This window comes from Mus musculus, chromosome 18 (genome assembly GCF_000001635.26).
Source record: "Mus musculus strain C57BL/6J chromosome 18, GRCm38.p6 C57BL/6J".
NCBI classification, from domain to species: Eukaryota; Metazoa; Chordata; class Mammalia; order Rodentia; family Muridae; genus Mus; species Mus musculus.
Window position 1 is genome coordinate 50,034,738 of NC_000084.6, and position 19,592 is coordinate 50,054,329.

General features: G+C 45.3%; 1 protein-coding gene and 1 long non-coding RNA gene across 9 annotated transcripts in view; one reads left to right on the forward strand and one right to left on the reverse strand.

Moving 5' to 3' along the window:
• Positions 1-19,592, forward strand: part of Tnfaip8 (tumor necrosis factor, alpha-induced protein 8) — a 113,803-nt gene that overhangs the window by 55,311 nt on the left and 38,900 nt on the right. The window contains exons 1-3 of one of the 8 annotated variants that reach the window (XM_011246795.2): positions 17,036-17,095; positions 17,950-18,011; positions 18,560-18,882. The exons of 4 other annotated variants lie outside the window; for them this stretch is intronic. In XM_011246795.2, the coding sequence (XP_011245097.1) occupies positions 18,810-18,882 (73 nt within the window). In that variant the 5' untranslated portion in view covers positions 17,036-17,095; positions 17,950-18,011; positions 18,560-18,809. Of the gene's footprint in view, positions 1-16,985; positions 17,096-17,949; positions 18,012-18,544; positions 18,883-19,592 lie in introns of those variants that run through there. 3 more of the 8 variants (XM_011246796.2, XM_006525480.2, NM_134131.2) reach the window with 3 other exon arrangements.
• Positions 6,876-18,925, reverse strand: C030005K06Rik (RIKEN cDNA C030005K06 gene). The gene is made up of 4 exons (NR_155293.1): positions 18,781-18,925; positions 16,940-17,088; positions 8,245-8,348; positions 6,876-8,144 (listed from the first exon to the last, which is right to left on the reverse strand). It is a non-coding gene; the product is annotated as an RIKEN cDNA C030005K06 gene (long non-coding RNA).

Sequence of the window (19,592 nt, forward strand, 5' to 3'; positions counted from 1 at the left end):
CTTCCCTTTCTTCCTTTTAATTGCCAGCCAAGGTCATTTCATGTTTCTTTGTAATGACCGATGAAATCTCACTGAGCCTAAAGGATGAGCATTAAATTTCCTTCTTTGTTAACAGCTCTTGGAGTAAAGTGCTTTGATTACTTTGGGAGCCTGGGAGCCCAGAGCTGTGCTATCTTTTCTTTATAATTTTCAGAAGGGTAGTAGCTCCAGTGGAGTCTTCTTAGCCAGATTTACGGAGAATCTAAGAATAGGGGACTGCTGGGAGAAATTATAAACAGCATCGTAAGTATTTGCAACATGTGGGAGACGGGGCATGGAAGGGCCCTGTTAAAGATACTACTAAAGAGGCTGGTTAAAGCCCTAAAGGATTATCAGCTTCCAGAAAGTCGTCCTGTTGGGAGTCTGTTTCAGGTGTGAGGCTGCAAAGAGGCAGTGATTGGCTGTGTGCGCAGAGTGGGAGTGCTGGACTGTGATTGGCTGTATGCTCAGAGTGGGGCGTGCTGAATTGTGATTGGCTGTGTGCTGTGTTTCTTGTTGAAAGCCGCGCCTAATGGGCTCTTGAGTACTTTCTGGTTCTGTTTGTTTAATTTTTGCTTTTGAAAACAAGGTCTTGTTAATGTAGGCAGGCTAGCATCTAACCCTAGATCCTCCAGCCTTTGTTTTCTGAATGATAGCATTAGAGAGATGAGCGCTAAACCCAGCTGATTTTGAGCATCCTCAAAGGCAGACTCTGACCCACCCTTCCTGTATTAGTAATGTATTGTTGATTAGCCACCTTTCCTCAGCAACTAGTTAATAGCATTCTGTCTTTCACCTCTCACGTGCTGGGGCGCTCCTGAACATGCTGAACATGGGAAAAACTCCCAAGTCATGCGTGACCTCACTCCTGGGTCCTTACATTTCAGAACACGGGGCTTTTACCAGTTCAGACCTTTCCAGAACCTCGTCCTACCCTACAAATCTTGCCCTTTCTGCCCTCTGTCAGGAGGGAGGCAGTCAGCCCCATAGGATAGGACCTGGCTATATGAAGTCTGTTAGGAAGCCCCTGAGAGGTGAGTGAGGGATGAAGTCCAGGAATCCGGCCCTGCAGTCGCTTCAGGTTCCCTAACTAACTTGCTTCTCATCCGATGACTGGCCAAGGTGATATAGTGAATGGCTAAACCTATTCACTACATCTCAATTGACCACTCCCAGGGATTACCATCAGATGCAAAACCACCAGTCTCATGACCACCGTATCATGATAGGTCACATACAAACAGTCACAAAGGTCAATAAAGCATTTTCAAGGTAACATAAACAACACTGGTATTTGTTGTAAGTAGAGAAAATTTATTATAGACAGTTCTTCAAGTTATTGTACACTATTGTCACTATAAACACTGTAAGTCCTAGATAGTTTTGTAAAAAACTATGTAACCATATTCCTGCAAAGACCAGTCTTATAAATATATGAGCTTAGTCGTGATGTTTGACTAATTATTTTATTAACTTTAATAAAAATAAGTAGGCCCTTGGAAATACAAACCCTTTGAGACTGCACATGAATAGTTAGGAGTTTGTTTTTGCTGTAGGTGAATCCTGCCTGAGAGTAACTGGTGGGGACAGAAGAAGGGCTGGTGACAGGGAATATAGTATAGAGTCAGGAAAATACCGCTTTGGGGTGAGTTGGTTGGCTCAGAGATGTGCCACTTTATTCTTTAGATGAATTCCCTGGCTCGTGTGTCAGACTCTGGAGCATTGTCCCCAGTCAGCTGTCATCCCTGCTATGTTCCATAAGGAAATTCATGCACAGAGGGCCAGCCACAACAAGGAATACCTTGGGCTTTGGCTCAGACCCCAGTGAAAAGCTGGAGTGGCCAGGGATACTGGGTGAGATTTCAGAGAGTGGGGCCAAGTGTCATTACTGGGGTTCCAGGAGGTTCCTTGCAGCGCACCACAGAGCTCCTGAGGCAACAGTCCAGACTCCGGAGGCTCACTTGTCTAGCTGCTGAGAAGGAACTTGTGTGATGGGCTTTTGGTTATTGTCGCATGAACTTCGTGGGCCCATTTTCCCCATCTGTTAAAAACAAGTTTGAAGAATGAGGAAACGAACTGGTCCTTGAATGTTAGCTTTCTGGGTTTCTTGGGTTTTCTGCAGGCAGTGGTAGGCTGTATTTTGAGGAACTGAGTTATAGGTAACTGCAGAAGAGACTTGGATCCTCTCTGTGAGGACCCATACACACGGACAGGCCATGGCACCATGTCTCTATTGCATGCTACAAATTAGCTATGAAGAGGCTTCAGCTGGCGGGGTGCCAGGGGTGAATTGCTCCAAGTGTTGTTGTTGTTGTTTGTAAACCAGAAAGTGGCCGCCTTCGTGGCCACAGTTCACAGAATGGAATTACTGCCCTTGCCGAGCCGGAATAGGATATTGGCTGCCAGGCTTGTATTCTGGAACACTCAAATGTCAGCAGCAGCAGTCCAGGAACAGGGTACATGAGACCAAATCAGTGGGTGACTCCCAGTAGTCGTCTCTGGAGAAGTGGTTTCAAAGCCTGGTTGTGTTTTCTGTCCAGGGACTGGCCAGTCTCAAGGTGGCTTCCCACTTCTGTTTTGTAGTGTGATTGCAGCGTTGCACACTGTGGTGGTTTACTGTACATCAGTAATCTTATTGCTCAACAATTCACCTGCAGTGGCTAGCTCTGGCCTCGCCCCAGCCGGCAAGATGCTATGATAGGCATTTGAGTGCTTCACAGCAAATCCCGAAGTGTAAACAACTGCCAAGAAAGAAACTGGAGGTCCAGAGGCTTGTGATGAACTGTATACATCAGTGTTTCTCAACCCTCCTAATGCTGAGACTGTTAATACAGTTCCTCGTGTTGTGATGACCCCCAACCATAAAACTATTTCATTGCTACTGTTATGAATCATAGTAAATATCTGATATGTAGGATATCTGAAACATGACACCCCCCTCCCCAAAGGGGTTGTGACCCACAGCTTGAGAACTGCTGGTATAAATCCCTTTAGCAGCACTGGAGTTGGAAACAAAGGAAGACTTGCCTGGCCAACATGGTGTCAGGTAGGGATGGAAGCCCGCTGACCAGCGGTCACTGCTGTGTTTACTCAGTGAGAGACACCAGATTTTATGGATGTGAGCTTTTTGTCATTTCTTTTTTGTGTGTGACTGTCTTTAGCTTCTACCTTAGATTAGGAAACTGTCTGTCTCTGAGTTTTGGAGGTCTTGCAGACCTCCAAAAACTTCACCCATACATTGGAAACTTTGGGAAGGAATCTGTCCTTGTGAACGTCATCTCTGGCCTTTGGAGGCTCAAACAAATCAGAGAGGCAGAAAAGGAAATCACAGTCAAAACTGTTCTGAAATATTTTATGTCACTGAAATAATTTGCATTGCTGTCGAGCAGGAACCCCAAGCTTTTGAACTGCACTCTCCAGCTCTGTGAGCTGTCTGTTGACTGTGGCTCTTTGTCTGTTGCTAGTATTAGGAAGGCATGAGATTACTGGCCTGCCAGACCTGGGAGGGAAGCCATAATGGCTGTTCATTCTGTACCCAGTACACCCCATACTCTTTTAATTTCTACATCTCTGCTTGCTACCCAGGTGCCCCTAGCCCTCACCTCTGCAGAAAATGAAAAAAAAAAAAAAATCCAATAGTGAATTGCTATCAGATGTTAGTAATTCCCAGGACCTTTCTCCAAGGAATGCTTGTATTTTTTCAAAAGAGCCTCACAGTAGAACAGGAAGTGGGGCAAGAGTTTCATACTGAGTACCGCCTCTCTAATGAGAGTATTTCCTGTTTCGCCCAAAGGCCAGCTGGGGCCTTGGGAGCCTCAGGCTCCCTTGGGTCAGGCCTGCTGGACCAGCCCCAACCCAGGGAAGTTGAAGGAGTTTTGAGTTTGTCCTTTTTTAAAATACGGTATTCCAGCTGCTGCCAGAGTCCATGTAGATTCTTGCAAATGTGTTTTTGTAAGAGATCCAGGGCACCCACTCACCTCCTGTGTCTGGCATTGATACAGCTGTGGAAATACAAATATTTCCCTTTCAAAGGCACTCACCCCTGGACTAAGATTGTCAGATTTTTTTTTTTTTTTTTAACAATGGCCCCTTATAACGTTCACTTTTTAGGGAAACTTTGTAAATGAATGGTCTTCCGTGTTTTCTCCATTAGCTTAAAGCTGGTTTGTTCTGCAGACCCTTTGGTTTCTAAGGATTTGTCAAGGGACAAAATCCTTTTGACTTCCCAGTGGCTTCCTCCCCAGCGCAGCCTTCCCTCCCCACTGATCACTCTTGAGTGTGTGGGTTTTTGCATGTGTTGCTAATACCACCCAGGTCCTTCCCCCTCCATCCCACCTCCTTTGCTTCCAGCATGTCTTGTGACCAGGCTTCCATGATGACTCTGTCCCCGGGTGTGACTTAGGTGCTTCTCTGAACTTCCATGGCACCTCCCATGCCTTTTTGCTCCTGTGGATGTCATACTGTATGACAGTCCCTCTCCAGCCCCACCCTCCCTGCAACCACTAACTGGCTCTTCAAAGATAAACACTATAGCTGTTGTCATCGGTACCATTTTCCTGTAAGAGACGGGGGCTCCACAGATACTTGCAGAATGGAGAAAGAGGTCAATAGAAGTGGTCCCTGGAATGACACAACGTTCTTTAGAGTGGACAGTGAGCCCTGGTTTCCTTAACAACGTTTAGTCTCCCTAGGTTCCTGTGATATACAACTGAAGTTGTAGAGGCACCTGACCCTGATGGAAAAGATAGTTGTCAGGACATCCTGGCCACTGGCACTCACCACCCAATCAAGAGCAAGTAGGTCAATGTTGCTAGTATGAAATCAAACTATTGACAATAGCTGGATACACTCTGAGGTTCAGACCAGAAGGAAAATGGAGACTACATCATTTGAGAGGCCAAGAAAGGTACTGGTGATTGCTCCATGTTTGGAGGAAGAACATGAATATCTGAGTAGCAATTGGATTGAAGCATAGTTAGGACTCTCACAAGATCATGTAGCCAGTGATGAATTTTCTGGACTGTTTAAGGATGGTTAAAGGTAAAATTTTTTTTATTATGTATTTTCCTCAATTACATTTCCAATGCTAGCCCAAAAGTCCCCCATGCCCTCCCCCACACTCTCCTACCCACCCATTCCCACTTTTTGGCCCTGGCATTCCCCTGTACTGGGGCATATAAAGTTTGCGTGTCCAATGGGCCTCTCTTTCCAGTGATGGCCGACTAGGCCATCTTTTGATACATATGCAGCTAGAGTCAAGAGCTCCGGGGTACTGGTTAGTTCATAATGTTGTTGCACCTGCAGGGTTGCAGATCTCTTTAGCTCCTTGAATACTTTCTCTAGCTCCTCCATTGGGGGCCCTGTGATCCATCCAATAGCTGACTGTGAGCATCCACTAATGTGTTTGCTAGGCCCTGGCCTAGTCTCACAAGAGACAGCTATATCAGGGTCCTTTCAGCAAACACTTGCTAGTGTATGCAATGGTGTCATCGTTTGGAGGCTAATTATGGGATGGATCCCTGGATATGGCAGTCTCTAGATGGTTCAAGGTAAATTTTAACTGTATAACTCTACCTTATGGATCTGAGAGCTCAGTGCCTCTCATCACCCCTCTAAAACACAATGACCCTATACCATGTGTTGGTACATGCTATCTAAAAGAACATTTAGAAGCAAAGGGAAATCCTGATCAGCCCATTGGATTCTGATCATTTTGTCTCTTGACATTGGGCCAGAATGATTGCCTGTGTGTAAAAACAATGGGAAAGGTCACCTTTACTAGTTTTGGGGGATAGATGTTGGGCTTTATCTATGTTGTATAAGTGTATGATTAACTATAGTCCACTTCATCACAAAAGTGTGTTCTGGGATCTGGACAGATGGCTCAACAGTTAAGAGCACTGGCTGTTCTTCCGAAGGAACCTGGATGTGATTCCCAGCACCTCGAGGTGGCTCACAACTAGCTGTAACTCTAGTTCCAGGGGATCTAACAGTGTCTTCTGGGCCTCTTCAGGGCACTGCATACACATGGCGCATAGTCACCCATGAAGGCAAAACACCCATTCACATAAAATAAAATAATAACTTTTGAAAATATGCCCTGCAGATTTTGGTAAAGAGTGGATAGTCTACGTGATTTCACAAGACTGAGAGCTACCCAGGAGCTGTGCTTATATGGGCAGTCAGTTGGAGAAGAGGCTGAAGACCCTCCCACATGGCTTTCTCGCACCCTTAGATGTGTGAAGTGGCACCCGCTTCCTTTGGTCACACCTGTTCCTCCAGTGGGCTTCCTCTTTTCTATTAATGTCTGGACCTCTTTCCCCTAGTCAGCCAGCCTCAAAGCCTCCATGTGGTATCCACTCTCAATGTTTCTTACCAGTCTGTATCCTTCTTCCAAATTGCATGACAGGTTAACCTTGCAAACAGAGACACCATGGGTATAGATAAAAGACTTGGGCTAAAGTCTGAAGACTCCTATTGTAGTATCAGCCGGAGCTGGTGGCTGTGGGCCAGCCACTTAATGCCTCTGAGGATCTGTAAACTCATGAGAAGTGAGTGTTGAAAGCAACACTCAAGACTTCTTATTTAAGGATTGTTGTGAGAGGGGATCAGTGTCGAAGTACTCCACAGCGTGGAGCGCGCCATCTTGCTCAGAGACATGTCCTATGATGTTGCTTGTGTGACACGGAACCTGGAATACATTACAGTAGGTGATATGTGTCAATTGCTGAAATAGGGCGTGATTTAACATCTCTGTACATAAATTCAGTTGCTGAGTCAGAATTTGGGACTATGATCAAGAGAAATGTTTTTTTCTTGTTCTGGGCCAGATAACAAAATACTTGAGACAAATGGTGTTCCGTTTTAAAAGAATTTTCTCTTCTTCATATTTAATTAAAATGTTATTTGGGCATACTTACAGTGTGGTGATTTCACGTTCATATACTTATAAAATGTCTAAAGATAAAATCAAGGTAACTGTTATTTCCAACCCCTGAAACAGTTATCATTTCTATATGATGGGAAACTTTGGACTCTTCTCTTCTGGTTCCTTATACAATAAATAATTCATTTTTGTAAATGATGTTCATTCATCCATCCTGTAGTATTCTTCCCGTGCAAATCTCTTTTGTACCCATTACCCGCTCCCTCCCCTTGTGCCTCTAGTGGCCAATATTCATCGTTTCTGCTTCCACGGGACCAGCTTTCTTAATTTGCTGCCTTCTTATGCTAACAGATTTTTTTCATGCATTAAAAAAGTGTCAAAATTAATTACATGTTATGCAAAGATGGATGTAGAACCTGCTCCACAAAGCACAATGTATTGTAAATGAAGGCAGTCTCTGAAGGTCGGCTCACTACTGGGAGTCCAGCTTAATAGAATGTGGTCGCCTGAAGGAAATTCATGGCTTGAGTGAAGAGGTGTCTGGAATTCCCATCTGGGATTTATTAGTGTGTGCGTGTTGGTGGCATAGCCGGATGTTAGTTCTTAACTTAAGGAAACAAAGTTTTCAACGTGACGATGGCGACTTTTTGCTCTGTCAAGTGGTAGCAGCTGCCGATACCTTCCTGGTTCTGGAAACTCCATCAGCTGAAGTGGAGTGTTGCTCAATCTGTCGTACTAAAGGGTCTGGATGCCAATGGTAGTGGGCTGTGTAGTTGATGAGGGAGCTAGTTAGGTGCCTCCTTATGGGGAAGCACAGCCCGTTTGTTGACTCGAACATCTTCTGGGAAGGTTGCATGTACCCCCACACTCTGTTTATGGGGATGATAAAGCAAGTACGTCCACTCGGCACACGCTGTAAAACAGAAGGCTTGCAGCTGGCAGAGTTGCGTTCCTCTTGGCTCCTTTTCTGAAGGAATTTTTGGAAACTTGTTAGATTTATGAATAGTTGCAGATTACCAGCCTTGGTCTCCAGTGCAAGCGAATGCTCCTTTAAACTTTGTTTTTTTCTTTGAAGATAGCAGATTTGGTTTTTTTTTTGATGGTTCCATAATATACTTTATGGGTGGAGGAAATACAGTTTATTCTTACATGTTGTCATAGCTCATGTATAATTAAATGTTGAAATGATTATTTTATTGGTTATATAGCCTCTTCAAAGGACCCAACATGTATTATAGGTCTAGAAAGGGAAATAGGCAAACAGACATGAGGGATAAACTTGTATTTGCAATAACGTAACTTAGTTATCTGTCTCAGAGGACATCTGATGTCAAGCTTACCAATAGTAGAAGTTGCTTGGAGAAATTCACCACTGGCCTCCGTAGGCTTCGTTGAAAAGGAGAGGCCTGAGTCTGGCTTTGAGAGAGGCCAAAAGAGGATGTAGCTGCAGGAAAAAAAAAAAAAAAGTGCACCTGGCAGTAGCTGCCCCCACAGTGTGACTGCACAGTGTTCTTGTAAGTAATTTCCAGTTAATGGAAACAAATGTCAAAAGTTTCTGCATGATTTTTTTTAAAGATTTATTTATTTTATTTATGAGTACACTGTCGCTGTCTTCAGACACTCCAGGAGAAGGCATTGGATCCCATTATAGATGGTTGTGAGCCATCATGTGGTTGCTGGGAATTGGACTCAGGACCTCTGGAAGAGCAGTCAGTGCTCTTAACCACTGAGCCACCTCTCCAGCCCTGTATGATTACTTTTTAACCCAGTCGTGTCAGTGAGCCTGTGGGCACATGCTTGTGAATTTGTCCCCAGAGACACTTTTCATGCTTTCTTACATTACTATTGCTTTTATCTGGGGGAGAGATGAACACACTGGCTGGCCCCCTGGGAGTGGTGTCTCACCTGCAGCCCAGCTTATCTGTGTCACTTAAGGTTTGTGGTACGTAGGGACTGTTGTATTGTATCCTTGGCAGGTATTTGGGTTTTCAGCCCATGCTGTTGGGAGAAACCCGATTTAAACATTATAAGCGCTATAACTGGGTAGGATGACTTGACTGGTCAGTGCAAGAATACAGGAGAAAGGGCCACCCAGGAAACATTATGACTGGCATTTGAAATTGGAAATAAAGGGGGATAGAGTAGTAACATGAGTGATCACCACTAGATTTCTAGCCACTGTTGCCCAAATGGTGGGGGGTGGAGGGTGGGGAATGAATGTTAAGTAGGAAGAAAGTCAAGATGTTCAAAACCTGATCAAGGTGTCCCCTGACGGTGCCTGCAGGAGTGGATGTTTCTAGGTACACTGACACTAAGCAGCCATCCAAGCAGGCCAGTACTAGGCAGTTGACAATACATGGCCAATTTAATAAGTATTTATATACTAAGAACTTTGTCATCCTATGAAGAAATAATATACTTAAGTTGAAAGATTAAAATGTGAATTACTTAATGTCACTAATCTATACATTTTTTTAATGTTTGCAATGATAATTTTTTGTCACATGTATAATTTTAAATATGATAATTTTTTAAAAAATCCAATGTGTTAAAAAGAAATATTAAGCCAGTCAGTGGTGGTGCATGCCTTTAATCCCAGCACTCGGGAGGCAGAGGCAGGCTGGCAGATTTCTGGATTCAAGGCCAGCCTGGCCTACAGAGTGAGTTCTAAGGACAGCCAGGGCTACACAGAGAAACCCTGTCTCAAAAGACAGACAGACAGACAGAGAGAGAGAGAGAGAGAGAGAGAGAGAGAGAGAGATATGGATGAACTCTGATGGGGACTGGCTGGTAGGAAATGCAGAGCTTGCTAGAGAACAAGAAAGAACAGCTTTCTCCACTCTAGATATTGGCTCACTGGGTGGCAGTGAAGTCTCTAGGGTGTTTGTTGTGATGGTAGAACTTGTTGGGAATTCGCCCTCTAAGCTGCTGAGGCCTGCTGTTCATAAGGGGTCTTCTCACTTGGGACATTTGCCCATTACCCGATCGATGCCAGAAGAGACTCTCTGAGGCCAGGTTGTACCAATCAGTCAAGTGCACACTGAGTGCCAGCTGACGAAGTGTCTGTACTAGGGAGCTACATGCCTAAGGCACCCACAAAAAGCAAGGACCAAGACCTGGAAGGGAACTTCTTCCTATAAAATTTCATCAGTGCTGTCCTGAATAAACACAGACTTCTGTCAGCGGTAGAAGAATGGCTAAAGAAAGACCCCTGAGTTTTCTCATGGCAGGCAATGAAGAACAGGCTTAGAATGTGAAGTGAGAGAGTCTGTCGTGAGCCACCTCACAACTTCTCCAACCCTGAGATCAGATAGGGTCCTGCAACCCTAATTTCCTGTTCTGTGTTTCCATCAGCTGAAATCTTGTGTTTATCACATTTCTTTGGAAAGAAATGATATCATCACGCAGACACAATGTGACATTAAACTGTAGCCAACCCGAGCAAAGAGCTTATGCACTGTGCATTGCGCAAGAGGTTAGATGTTATTCTCGTCCCCTCCTTGTCCCCAGTCTGTGTTATGCCATGGTGCCCTTGTGAGTTTATGGTAGCATCCAATGTAAACATCTCAGAACAGCAGTTGTGAGTCCTGATCAGCAACTTGAGGCCACACCTTTATAACTAATGAGAGTCTAAGGAGCTGATGTAGTTAGGAATGAATTAGAGTCATATACAGTAAAAACTGTATAGCCAATGTTAATTTTGAAGACCTCCCAGAAAGTCACTTAAGACTAGCAGCCTGTCCCTCAACATTTCTAAGAGTTATGGACTGAGTGTTGCTTTCTAGCATGGGGACAGGTTGTGATTTCTTTGGAATCAACAATGGCTGCCTCCCTTTTAGAAACGTTTGCTATGGGGAGATGGATACCTCAAAATAACTAGAAAAGAACATTCTGAATGTTCTTTTTTATTATTATTATTTTGATTGTTTTTAATACAGAGAAAGGAAAATGTTGACAAGGATGAGAGACTCCAAGTATCTTTCATAGATCAACATACAGTGCACTAAAACATCACAGGATGCTACATGGGGATGTTCAGTTATCCTCTCTCAATGTTTTTATAGTCATTCTTTCTCTATTTCACATTTATTCTGGGCGTGCGTGCGTGTGTGTGTGTGTGTGTGTGTGTGTGCGCGCGCGCGTGCATGCGTGAGGGTATGTACACACGAAGGTCAGGGGACAGTTTGAGGGAGAGTCAGTTTTCTCCTTCCAACATGACAGCTCCAGGGCTTGGTGGCAATCACCTTTTACTACTGAGCCGTTGGTCATGCACATCTATCAGGTTTTCAAAAGCTACATAGTCTTCCATGTAGCACTCACATCTCCTGGGTAAGGGCTGCCAGGGTCAAAGGCCAGGCGGAGGTGCAGAGAGCCGTCAGAAGAGGGGCAAAGTCCCAGCTCTGCATCGTCATGTTTTCCAAGATAAAATTAGGGTGAACAGCGCTCCAGGGACTATGTCATTATTTTTTGTATCCGATCACTTATAGCTGAAATTGAAAAGAATTTAAATGCCATGCAAGGTGACTTTGCTGAATTTAGTAGTTAAAAAAAAAAAATCAGTGGAAATAGAGTTTAAATTGAGAAAGTTAATGATTTTTTTACCTTTTTTTTTCCCTACAAAGTCCATGGGTTTAATATCACATTCTGTACTCTGTACACGGCTCAGGTGAGGGGGGTTGTCAGAACGTGCACCCCATCCTCTGAGGGGTAACTGACACATATCTCTATAGCCCCTCTCTAGGGACTGGCCAAATAAACCGGTTTCCGAACCTGACCTATTCAAGTGGAAAACCTCCTGAGCCACAGCAGAAAAGGAGCCTGTCCTCTTGCCCTGAACCCTGTTTGGATAAGTTCTGCATCAGTTCACATTTTACCGCCTGCTGAGTTTGTCTGTCCAGTGTCGGCTTGGCCATCCCTCCCGGAGTTTCTCCACGAGCCTCTTCTGTCTCTTAAACTGTGACCACCTGGCACACGGTCAAAACCTCGTAGGTTCTGTTCTTGTCCAAAATCTGACATGAAAGAAGCAGACTATGACAACTGGACGTAGCTTCAACTGCCAAACAGATCTCAGACTAAGAGTCTGAGTTCAGCTTTCCACATGTGGAGCATGACTTTGGGATTTCAAATTTTATTCAGAAACTTGCAAAACAAAACAAAAGTACAACACACACACACACACACACACACACACACACACACACACACTCTCTCTCTCTCTCTCTCTCTCTCTCTCTCTCTCTCTCTCTCTCTCTCTCTCTCTCTCCTCTGCTGGATGCAGTCAGCCTGGACTCCTTACTCAGCCTGTCTTGGCGTAGTTCTGTGGCCCCTCGAAGTGAACACAAGGTAGAGAGAGGAGGTGATTACTGGGGGTCCCAGGCAGAGCCCCTGGCTTCTGAACGCTTCACAGTAATCAATCACAGATGTGCGCCGGCTATCAGCGCTGGGAAGTTGCATAAGCTCAGATTGCATGCAGCTACGGTCAGCCAGCCAGTGCGAGGGGGTCTCTCTTAGGCTGCTCCAAAAGAAAACTCAGTCATAAGTCTATTCTCATCTCCTTGCAAACTTATTTTTTCAGAGTGAGGAGGAAGGGGCAGTGATTAGAAGGGGAGTCATTTTCCAGTTTTTAAGCTTCAATTCCAACTCATTAGAAAGAGGAACTTTCTAATTAGGAAGAAATGGTGCTGTCTTCCATTTGTCCCCACTTACCTGGGCATAGGAAGGACTCCAGTCCTGGTATGTTTGCTATCTACAGCTTTGCCATATCAATCTGGGTCAGCATGTAGGGTTCCAAAAAGACATTCCTCAACAGCCCAAACCAGTCTGGCCTCGTTCATGAAAATACACGGGAAAGAGATAAGGGGCACGCTATAGTTTGTGTACCCAGCCAGCTTCCTTGCCTGTTTTTATCACTGAGACTGTTAAATAAGTGGCATCCTCCCCATTTTACAGATGTACAAACAGAGGCTTAACAGCTTGCCTGTTTCTAGAGGAAATTCTTTTAAAGACAGGGAATAGAGGGGATCCCTTTTAACACAAGCAAGGCTTAACCAGCATGGGCTCTGCTGTCTGTAAGAAGGACAAAAAACTCAAATTGAGTCTTTTCACCCCTTAATTCTGGTTGTTTTATATACAAGGAAGCTTGGTTGGGGACCAAATTGCATTTTTAATTAAAAAAAAAAGATCCAACACATTTGTGATCTCATGTAGCTGAATAAATAGATGCTATTAAATTTATAGCTTATTTAAAGCATTAAATGTCAAGAATGGAATTGCTTTAATTTGAAGCGGTGATCTCAGCATGTGAACAGGGATTAGAGCAGTCTGTGCTGGAATGACAGCCAGCTGTAAACTCTTTGGTGACCTTCCAGTGTAGCAATCTTTGAGGTATTCCTCTGTGAAGGGAGGACTGGCTTTTGTATGAGCAACTGGGTAGAAAGCAAGGGCCCGAATACAGGAGACAGGAAGGAGGCTCAGCCTCCATACACTGTGGTCTGGGGTCCATTGCTCCTCAGTCAGTGACTTGGCAAGTCATATAACCCCCTCTGTTTAGTTACATATCTTAGCCATGGTGATCCCAAGGGGTGACTTTAAAGAAAACCTGTGCTAGCAGCGTCTCTCTACTAGTGTCCCATTGAGCGAAGATCCTCCGTCTCTAAGAAGCTGAGACCTTCGCAGATAGATCCAGACTTTTGATCCCCGCATAGACAGACTCTCCTTTCCTGGTTAGCAATAAAGAAGTTTGAGAAATTTGAGTCTTCAGCCATCATCAACCCCTGAGACTAAACAAAGACCGAGAGGCCAGAGAGGTAAATGGAGACAAGATAGAAAGTCAGAGAAAATTTAAAGGGCACAGAAAGAGAAAGGGTCCCCTCAACTTTGGGTGTGGTTGAATTCTCTCACCAACCAAGGGTGAAGAGTTTCGACATAACAGAATCTACCGTGAAGAATGCCTGCAAAGAGAAGGTATTCCTTTGTATACCCTTCAGGCCTATAGTAAGATGGCAGAGTCATGTGACCTGGCAATTTAATCCCACTCCTCTGAGGCCTGCCCTGTCCACTGCACCTCAGAGAATACCCATGGTCCCATCACTTGGTCTCTCCCACACCATATAGGAAGGAAAAACAAGGAGAGAAAAATATATTTAAAACCCTATGAAGAATATAACTTCTGAAGCTACTGAGTCAGGCCACTGAGTCACACATGTCACCTATTGTGGAAGACACTGGTGTCATTATCTCTGGAGAAGCCAGGTCTATTTCTTGGGTATATACTGCCCTTCTCCTACAAACCTAAATCTAATGCCCACACTGAGATCTGATTAAAGGTCTCCCAGTAAACTCCAGCAATTCCAACGCTGCTTCCAAAGAGGAAACATAAACAAAAGGAATCCCGGATGCATGTTCTAGAAAGAGGACCAGGGACTCACGAAACCTTCAGACATTTTCCAACCTGGTGCATGCATCTAATCGTCTACTGGAAGCTTTGTAGCAAGGGTGATTTCTTAGGAGGGAAACAGAAACAAACAGTGAAATCCTAGGAAACAAGTGTGTGCCAGATGCATCGCTCTCTGCCTGCCAGCGCGCACCTCTGTGTCATTGCCTCCTCCTCCTCCTCCCTCAGAACTATCCGCTCACACCCACCCAGCACATGAATGATTATGTAAGATTTGCTGGAACTGTCATTGAAAATCTGAATGGAATTTACCCATAGCTACACACTCCCAGAATCTGGTGGCCAGTGCCCCGTTTTCTTCTCACTTCCACACTTCTGTGGCCTTTCTTGGTTCAGGCCCTTGTGTTCTAACTCCCTAACCGTACCCACATACTCATCAGCGCATCAACATATGAGGTCATATGAAGCACACGCGTAACCTCATTGGAAGATACATAAGTAGCCTCCACTGTTACACAAATATCCTTTCACACCGAGAGCCAGCATCCTGGCCAGCGAGTGAGGGCTGAGGGAAGCCCAATGGGGCTTCCCCATGTTTTAGAGGATCCAATGGCAAGGTATTTGATGGAATGTGAAGGTAGAGGCTGGAAGTCCATAGCCCCAAGCACGTGGGACCGAGAAAAAGATCTTTTCCATATTTCAGGTCAGGGAAAACAAAGGTCACTTTTGTACAGAGACCATGGGAGTCTTTGCAGACAGGTAATAGAAAAGTTGAGGACAGCCTCCGAGTCAAACAGAAGGACCATTAGAATACTCTGTAAACAGCTATTTTGTGACCTATAATTTTATATGTTCAGCTCCTGCATCCTGACCCCAGGGCAGAAATAAAAACTATCGATAGCTCCATAAGAAGCTCTGGTCATGCTATCAATAGTTTTGACTTCTTCATTTCCATGTTTTTATTTCCTTATTCTTTTATTCCCATAGCCAGTAGATGCCGGTGCAGGAGCACTCGGCAGACGTGCATGTTTTCCACTGCAGATGGCCAGGCCCTCCTTGAGTCTGCTGGGGTGTGCATGATGTTTCCGAGTAGCCACACCAGCTCTCCCCACTTCTGCTTGCTAGCCTTCTGAACTGCAAATTCTCTAACCCACTTCATTCTGCAAAAGCGCCTGGGTCTCTGTAAGCCAAAGGGCCCAGAGCCCAGGCTTGTAGCCAACCCCTCTTTTCTTTTAAAAAATGGCTTCATTAGAATGTAATTTAAGAGGCTTGTCCTGTTGCATGAGATTTAGTCGGCTTACAAAGATTTAGCTCAGTTGGGTTGGCATTAATACATTTTTCATAGAACCAGGTGCCTTGTAAGGAATGAATTTAATCCGTGGTCCAGAATTATCATAATTAGAGAAGGAAGGTCCAGCTAAAGAAGAGCCACTTCTATGTGACTTGTGTAATAGTAGGTAAGGCCTGGATGAATGGAGTAAACCATCAGAATCCTTGAGGTGTTTGAATTCTCCCACCTTGATAGAGACGGGATACAGGGGTCAGAACCCAACGTAAGATTTAAGTATGCACTTTTCTAGATGGGAAATGTTGCCGATTTGGTTGCTACTTTATATTAGGTGATCTATAGTGGATGGTTAATATGAATTCCGAGCTTACTGCCCAGAAAGGACACTAGACTGTTTCTTAAACATGCAAGAGTAAGTAGGGGACTGGAGAGATAGCTCAGCTGGTAGAGGGCTTGCTTACCTAGAATGCACGAAGCATTTAATCTCCAGCCCCACCTAAACTAGACGTGGTAGTATAAGCCTCTCTAACCCCAGCACATTGGGGGTCAAATGAGGAGAATCACAAGGTCAAGTGCATCCTTGACCATATAGAAATACCTCTATGGGATCCATGAGCCCTATCTCCAAAAGACAAAAAGTGAATAGTCTTATAGGCAGTTGCAGATCACTGTGTGGCATATTAGAGTGTTAGTCACTGGCTAGCCCAGCCCTCTTCGAATAAAAGCCCAACAAATCAACACTACGAAGTATTCACTTGGAAGAAGTATAAGGCTACCAGAGCTGTAGAGAACCAACTATCTGTTGTCATGGTCATGAAACAGAATAGTTTGCCTGCCCAGGGCACATGACTTTGAGGTCCTGCCAACAGCTATAGAGTGCTTATCCTGTACAGTCTATTTTTTAATGACCTGGGCATTGTTGCTCTTGAAGGCTCTACATCAGAAAGTTCTCCCCCAAGGTGACTGCTGGACTGCATTTGAATAAAAAAGTTTCTCTGGAGGTTTCTCAAGGATCCTGGTGAATGTTCAAAGATCTGCAGGGCTGTTAACAGGATGCTAAATTGATTACCAGGCTGCTGTCTTGGCCTTTAAACTGTTCGTTCAGCACACGTTCTCCTTGACTAACCTGGGCTGGGCTGAAGCACTTTTTGTGAACCAACGTAAAAACAAGCAGGGTATTAAGGACTTTTACGTAACAGGCCTTGGGAGGTTTGCACATACTCAGATTTGTGAGAGGGCATTTAATAAATATGACATACAGGGGCACTTTCCGAAGGAAGAAAGAAAGGCCTTCTGCCAGGAGCCAACGGATGTGGAAGCTGGGCTGTCTTGATTTGCATAATTACCGCCTCACCTTCAAAAGGTGCTGCTTCTTCACTCCAGCTCTAGATCCGCCGAAGGCATCTCATTTGTGTAGCAAACAGCTGTGGCGAGGTTCCTCCGAGGCCCAGGTGGACATCTGTGGACATCTGGCCAGCGGAAGAGGGAAGGCAAAGCCGGATGCTGTCGGGTAGGGAGGGGCAGAAGGATTGCTCCGAAGGACAGGCAAAGACAGACAGCAAGGGGGCGTTTCTTTTGTTTCAGAAGCATCGGCATCCTTTGTGTCCGCCATGAATACAAAGAGTACTGAGCATAGATTGTCTATCTCAGCAGCACTAGGATGTAGGGCACAGGAGAGCAAGGTTAACCGTCATTTTCAGAAGGGTATAGCCGGTTATTCTTTTCCGGCCATGCTCAGTTCCCGTAGGCTCTACAGCACTGATCTTTTCCAGATGTTTCTTTCTTCCCTCTGGCTATTATGTCTTGGTTCACCTTGCCCTTTCAATAAATTTGAGATAAAATTCTGGTAGGGTCTCAAGCATGTTAGAATCACTCAGCAGTAGCGACTGATTTAATATCAGACCATAGAGCTCTATCTATGGCATCCCCCTTGCCGGTGAATAGCTTCGATACTGATGGCAAACTGATTGGCAAAGAAAAGGCAAGAGTATCCTTTACAAAGTTTATTGTAATAAGGTGCAATAGTTAGTGACAACCTGTGTGTAGAACTTACAGTTTCAAATCACTGTGTTTATAGTGCCATCTGTAATAACCAGACAAATCTGTGAATCACATACTGCTTTTGTCTTCATTTTATAGATAAGTAGATGGATATTTGAGTTTTTTTTTTCTTAAGGTCCTATAAATAATAAATAGCAGAATTAAATCCAAACTACAATTCAAAAAAGCCTGGTCAGTTTACATAGTCCTTTCACTAAATTTACCACAAGGCCTGGACTCCGCCCTCCTTTCCATATAAAAATGCTATAAGAAAAAGAAAGGTAGCTGGAAAATACATTTCTTAAAGACTCTAACCTTTCTCAGTTATAGGAGAATGTAACACTCTCCAGCCAGAGATTTCTTTCCATTGGATGTTTTCCTTTCAGGTATTTTACTTGGAGCCCCTCACTCTAGGGTTGATGCTAAAACAAGGCCCTGTAAAAAATACAATCTCTGTAAGACAGGTAGGCTGGTGGGAGCTGGTGTAGCCACCCCAGAGTTAAGATGACTTCCTCTGAGCCAGTGGTGGAAGCCAGGTGGGGAGGGGAAGGGAGGGGAGGGGAGAGGAGGCCAGGATGGCTGCCCTTTGCCCTTTTATCTCCTGCCTGTCAGCATTTCCCAAAGCCTGAGAAGCCTTTAGCTCCTAGCAGCTTGGTTAGAGAGAGCCAGCCGTGCATAAGGGCCCCCTGCCTATCCTGCCCTACTTTCCTTAGAGGCCGGTCCTGGCGCTGGTGAAGTTTTGCTTTGTGAACAGGACCCCTTCTAAACGCGGCTAGCACAGCATCCGTATCACTAGCCTGAAAAATAACAGTCCGAAAAGTTTTCAAGAATTGGGGCATGTAAAAACCCAAGACCGAGAGTGTCAAAAACGTCACTCCCCAGATGTAGTGAGTGCTTGTCCCCCTGCACGTCTGCCCCCATTCGTTCTGTCCAGGGCACCTTTCCTGCACTGGGCCCCACCTGCCTGGTCGCCTCCACCCGCAGTGGCCCCTCGGGGGCGGACTCCTGCAGCCCAGCCCCGCGCGATTCGATTCGTCACTCCTGCGGAACTTTCCCCTGAAAATCCCTCCCGCAGCCGCTCGCTCGCCCGCCCCGGGAGGTTCTGATCTCAGAGGCTTCCTCCCACCGCGTCCCGCCCGCCGGCGCACATCTCACTCGTCTAGGAGCCTCGCAGCCTCACGTCCATGTCCGTGGCGGTGGCGCCTGTGGCTGTGCACCCCGACAGCATGCTCTCCGAAGCGGAGGAGCCCAGGGAAGGTACGCCAGCCGCTGGACTCCGCCAAGTTCAGCGCAGGAATGTGGAGGAAGGCGGGAGCAGGAGCTGATGGGAGCTCGCAGAAAGCGGTGGGGAACTTTGTCTCTGCCTGGCTGGACTTTAGAGAGTAGGCAGCCCTGTCCCACCAGCCAGGCAGTTAAGGAGCAAAGGACCCAGCACCAGACCTAGCCAAGCCAGCCCACCAAGGCTGCTTTTCAGATTTCTCTGGAAAGGAGAAAGCGGGCTTTGACTGTTGAGAATACAAAACGCGCTTGGAATGGGCTGCCTGCCTGCCTGGGGACAACCCAAAGCTGGATTCCCAGGAAGAGTCTGAGTCCGGGTCCCTTTGAAAGGGGGTGTCAAGAATTGGAAGGGACATACGTTTCCGGCTAAAAAGGGGAAGCAGAGTGAGGAGAGAAGTGAAAGATCTTTATTTGGGGAATATGTTAGGCTCTTTTTTTTCCCTTTTATTTATTTAAATTTTTCATGCCAGACCTTCTGCAGTTTCCGGGGGCCTGAAAGATGTGAGGGGGGCCTTTTTGTCCTTTGAAACAGGAGAGTTTGTCCCTTTCTGTCTTTGCAAAAGCAAGAGTTTCATTTACTCCTAACAGAGCTGGTGACAGGGCTGGACAAGCTCCAATCAAAACACTATTATAGCTGGTGTTAGCTTGGGAGTTTATTTGTGTGTGAGTGTTTGTGCGCTTTGTTCCCT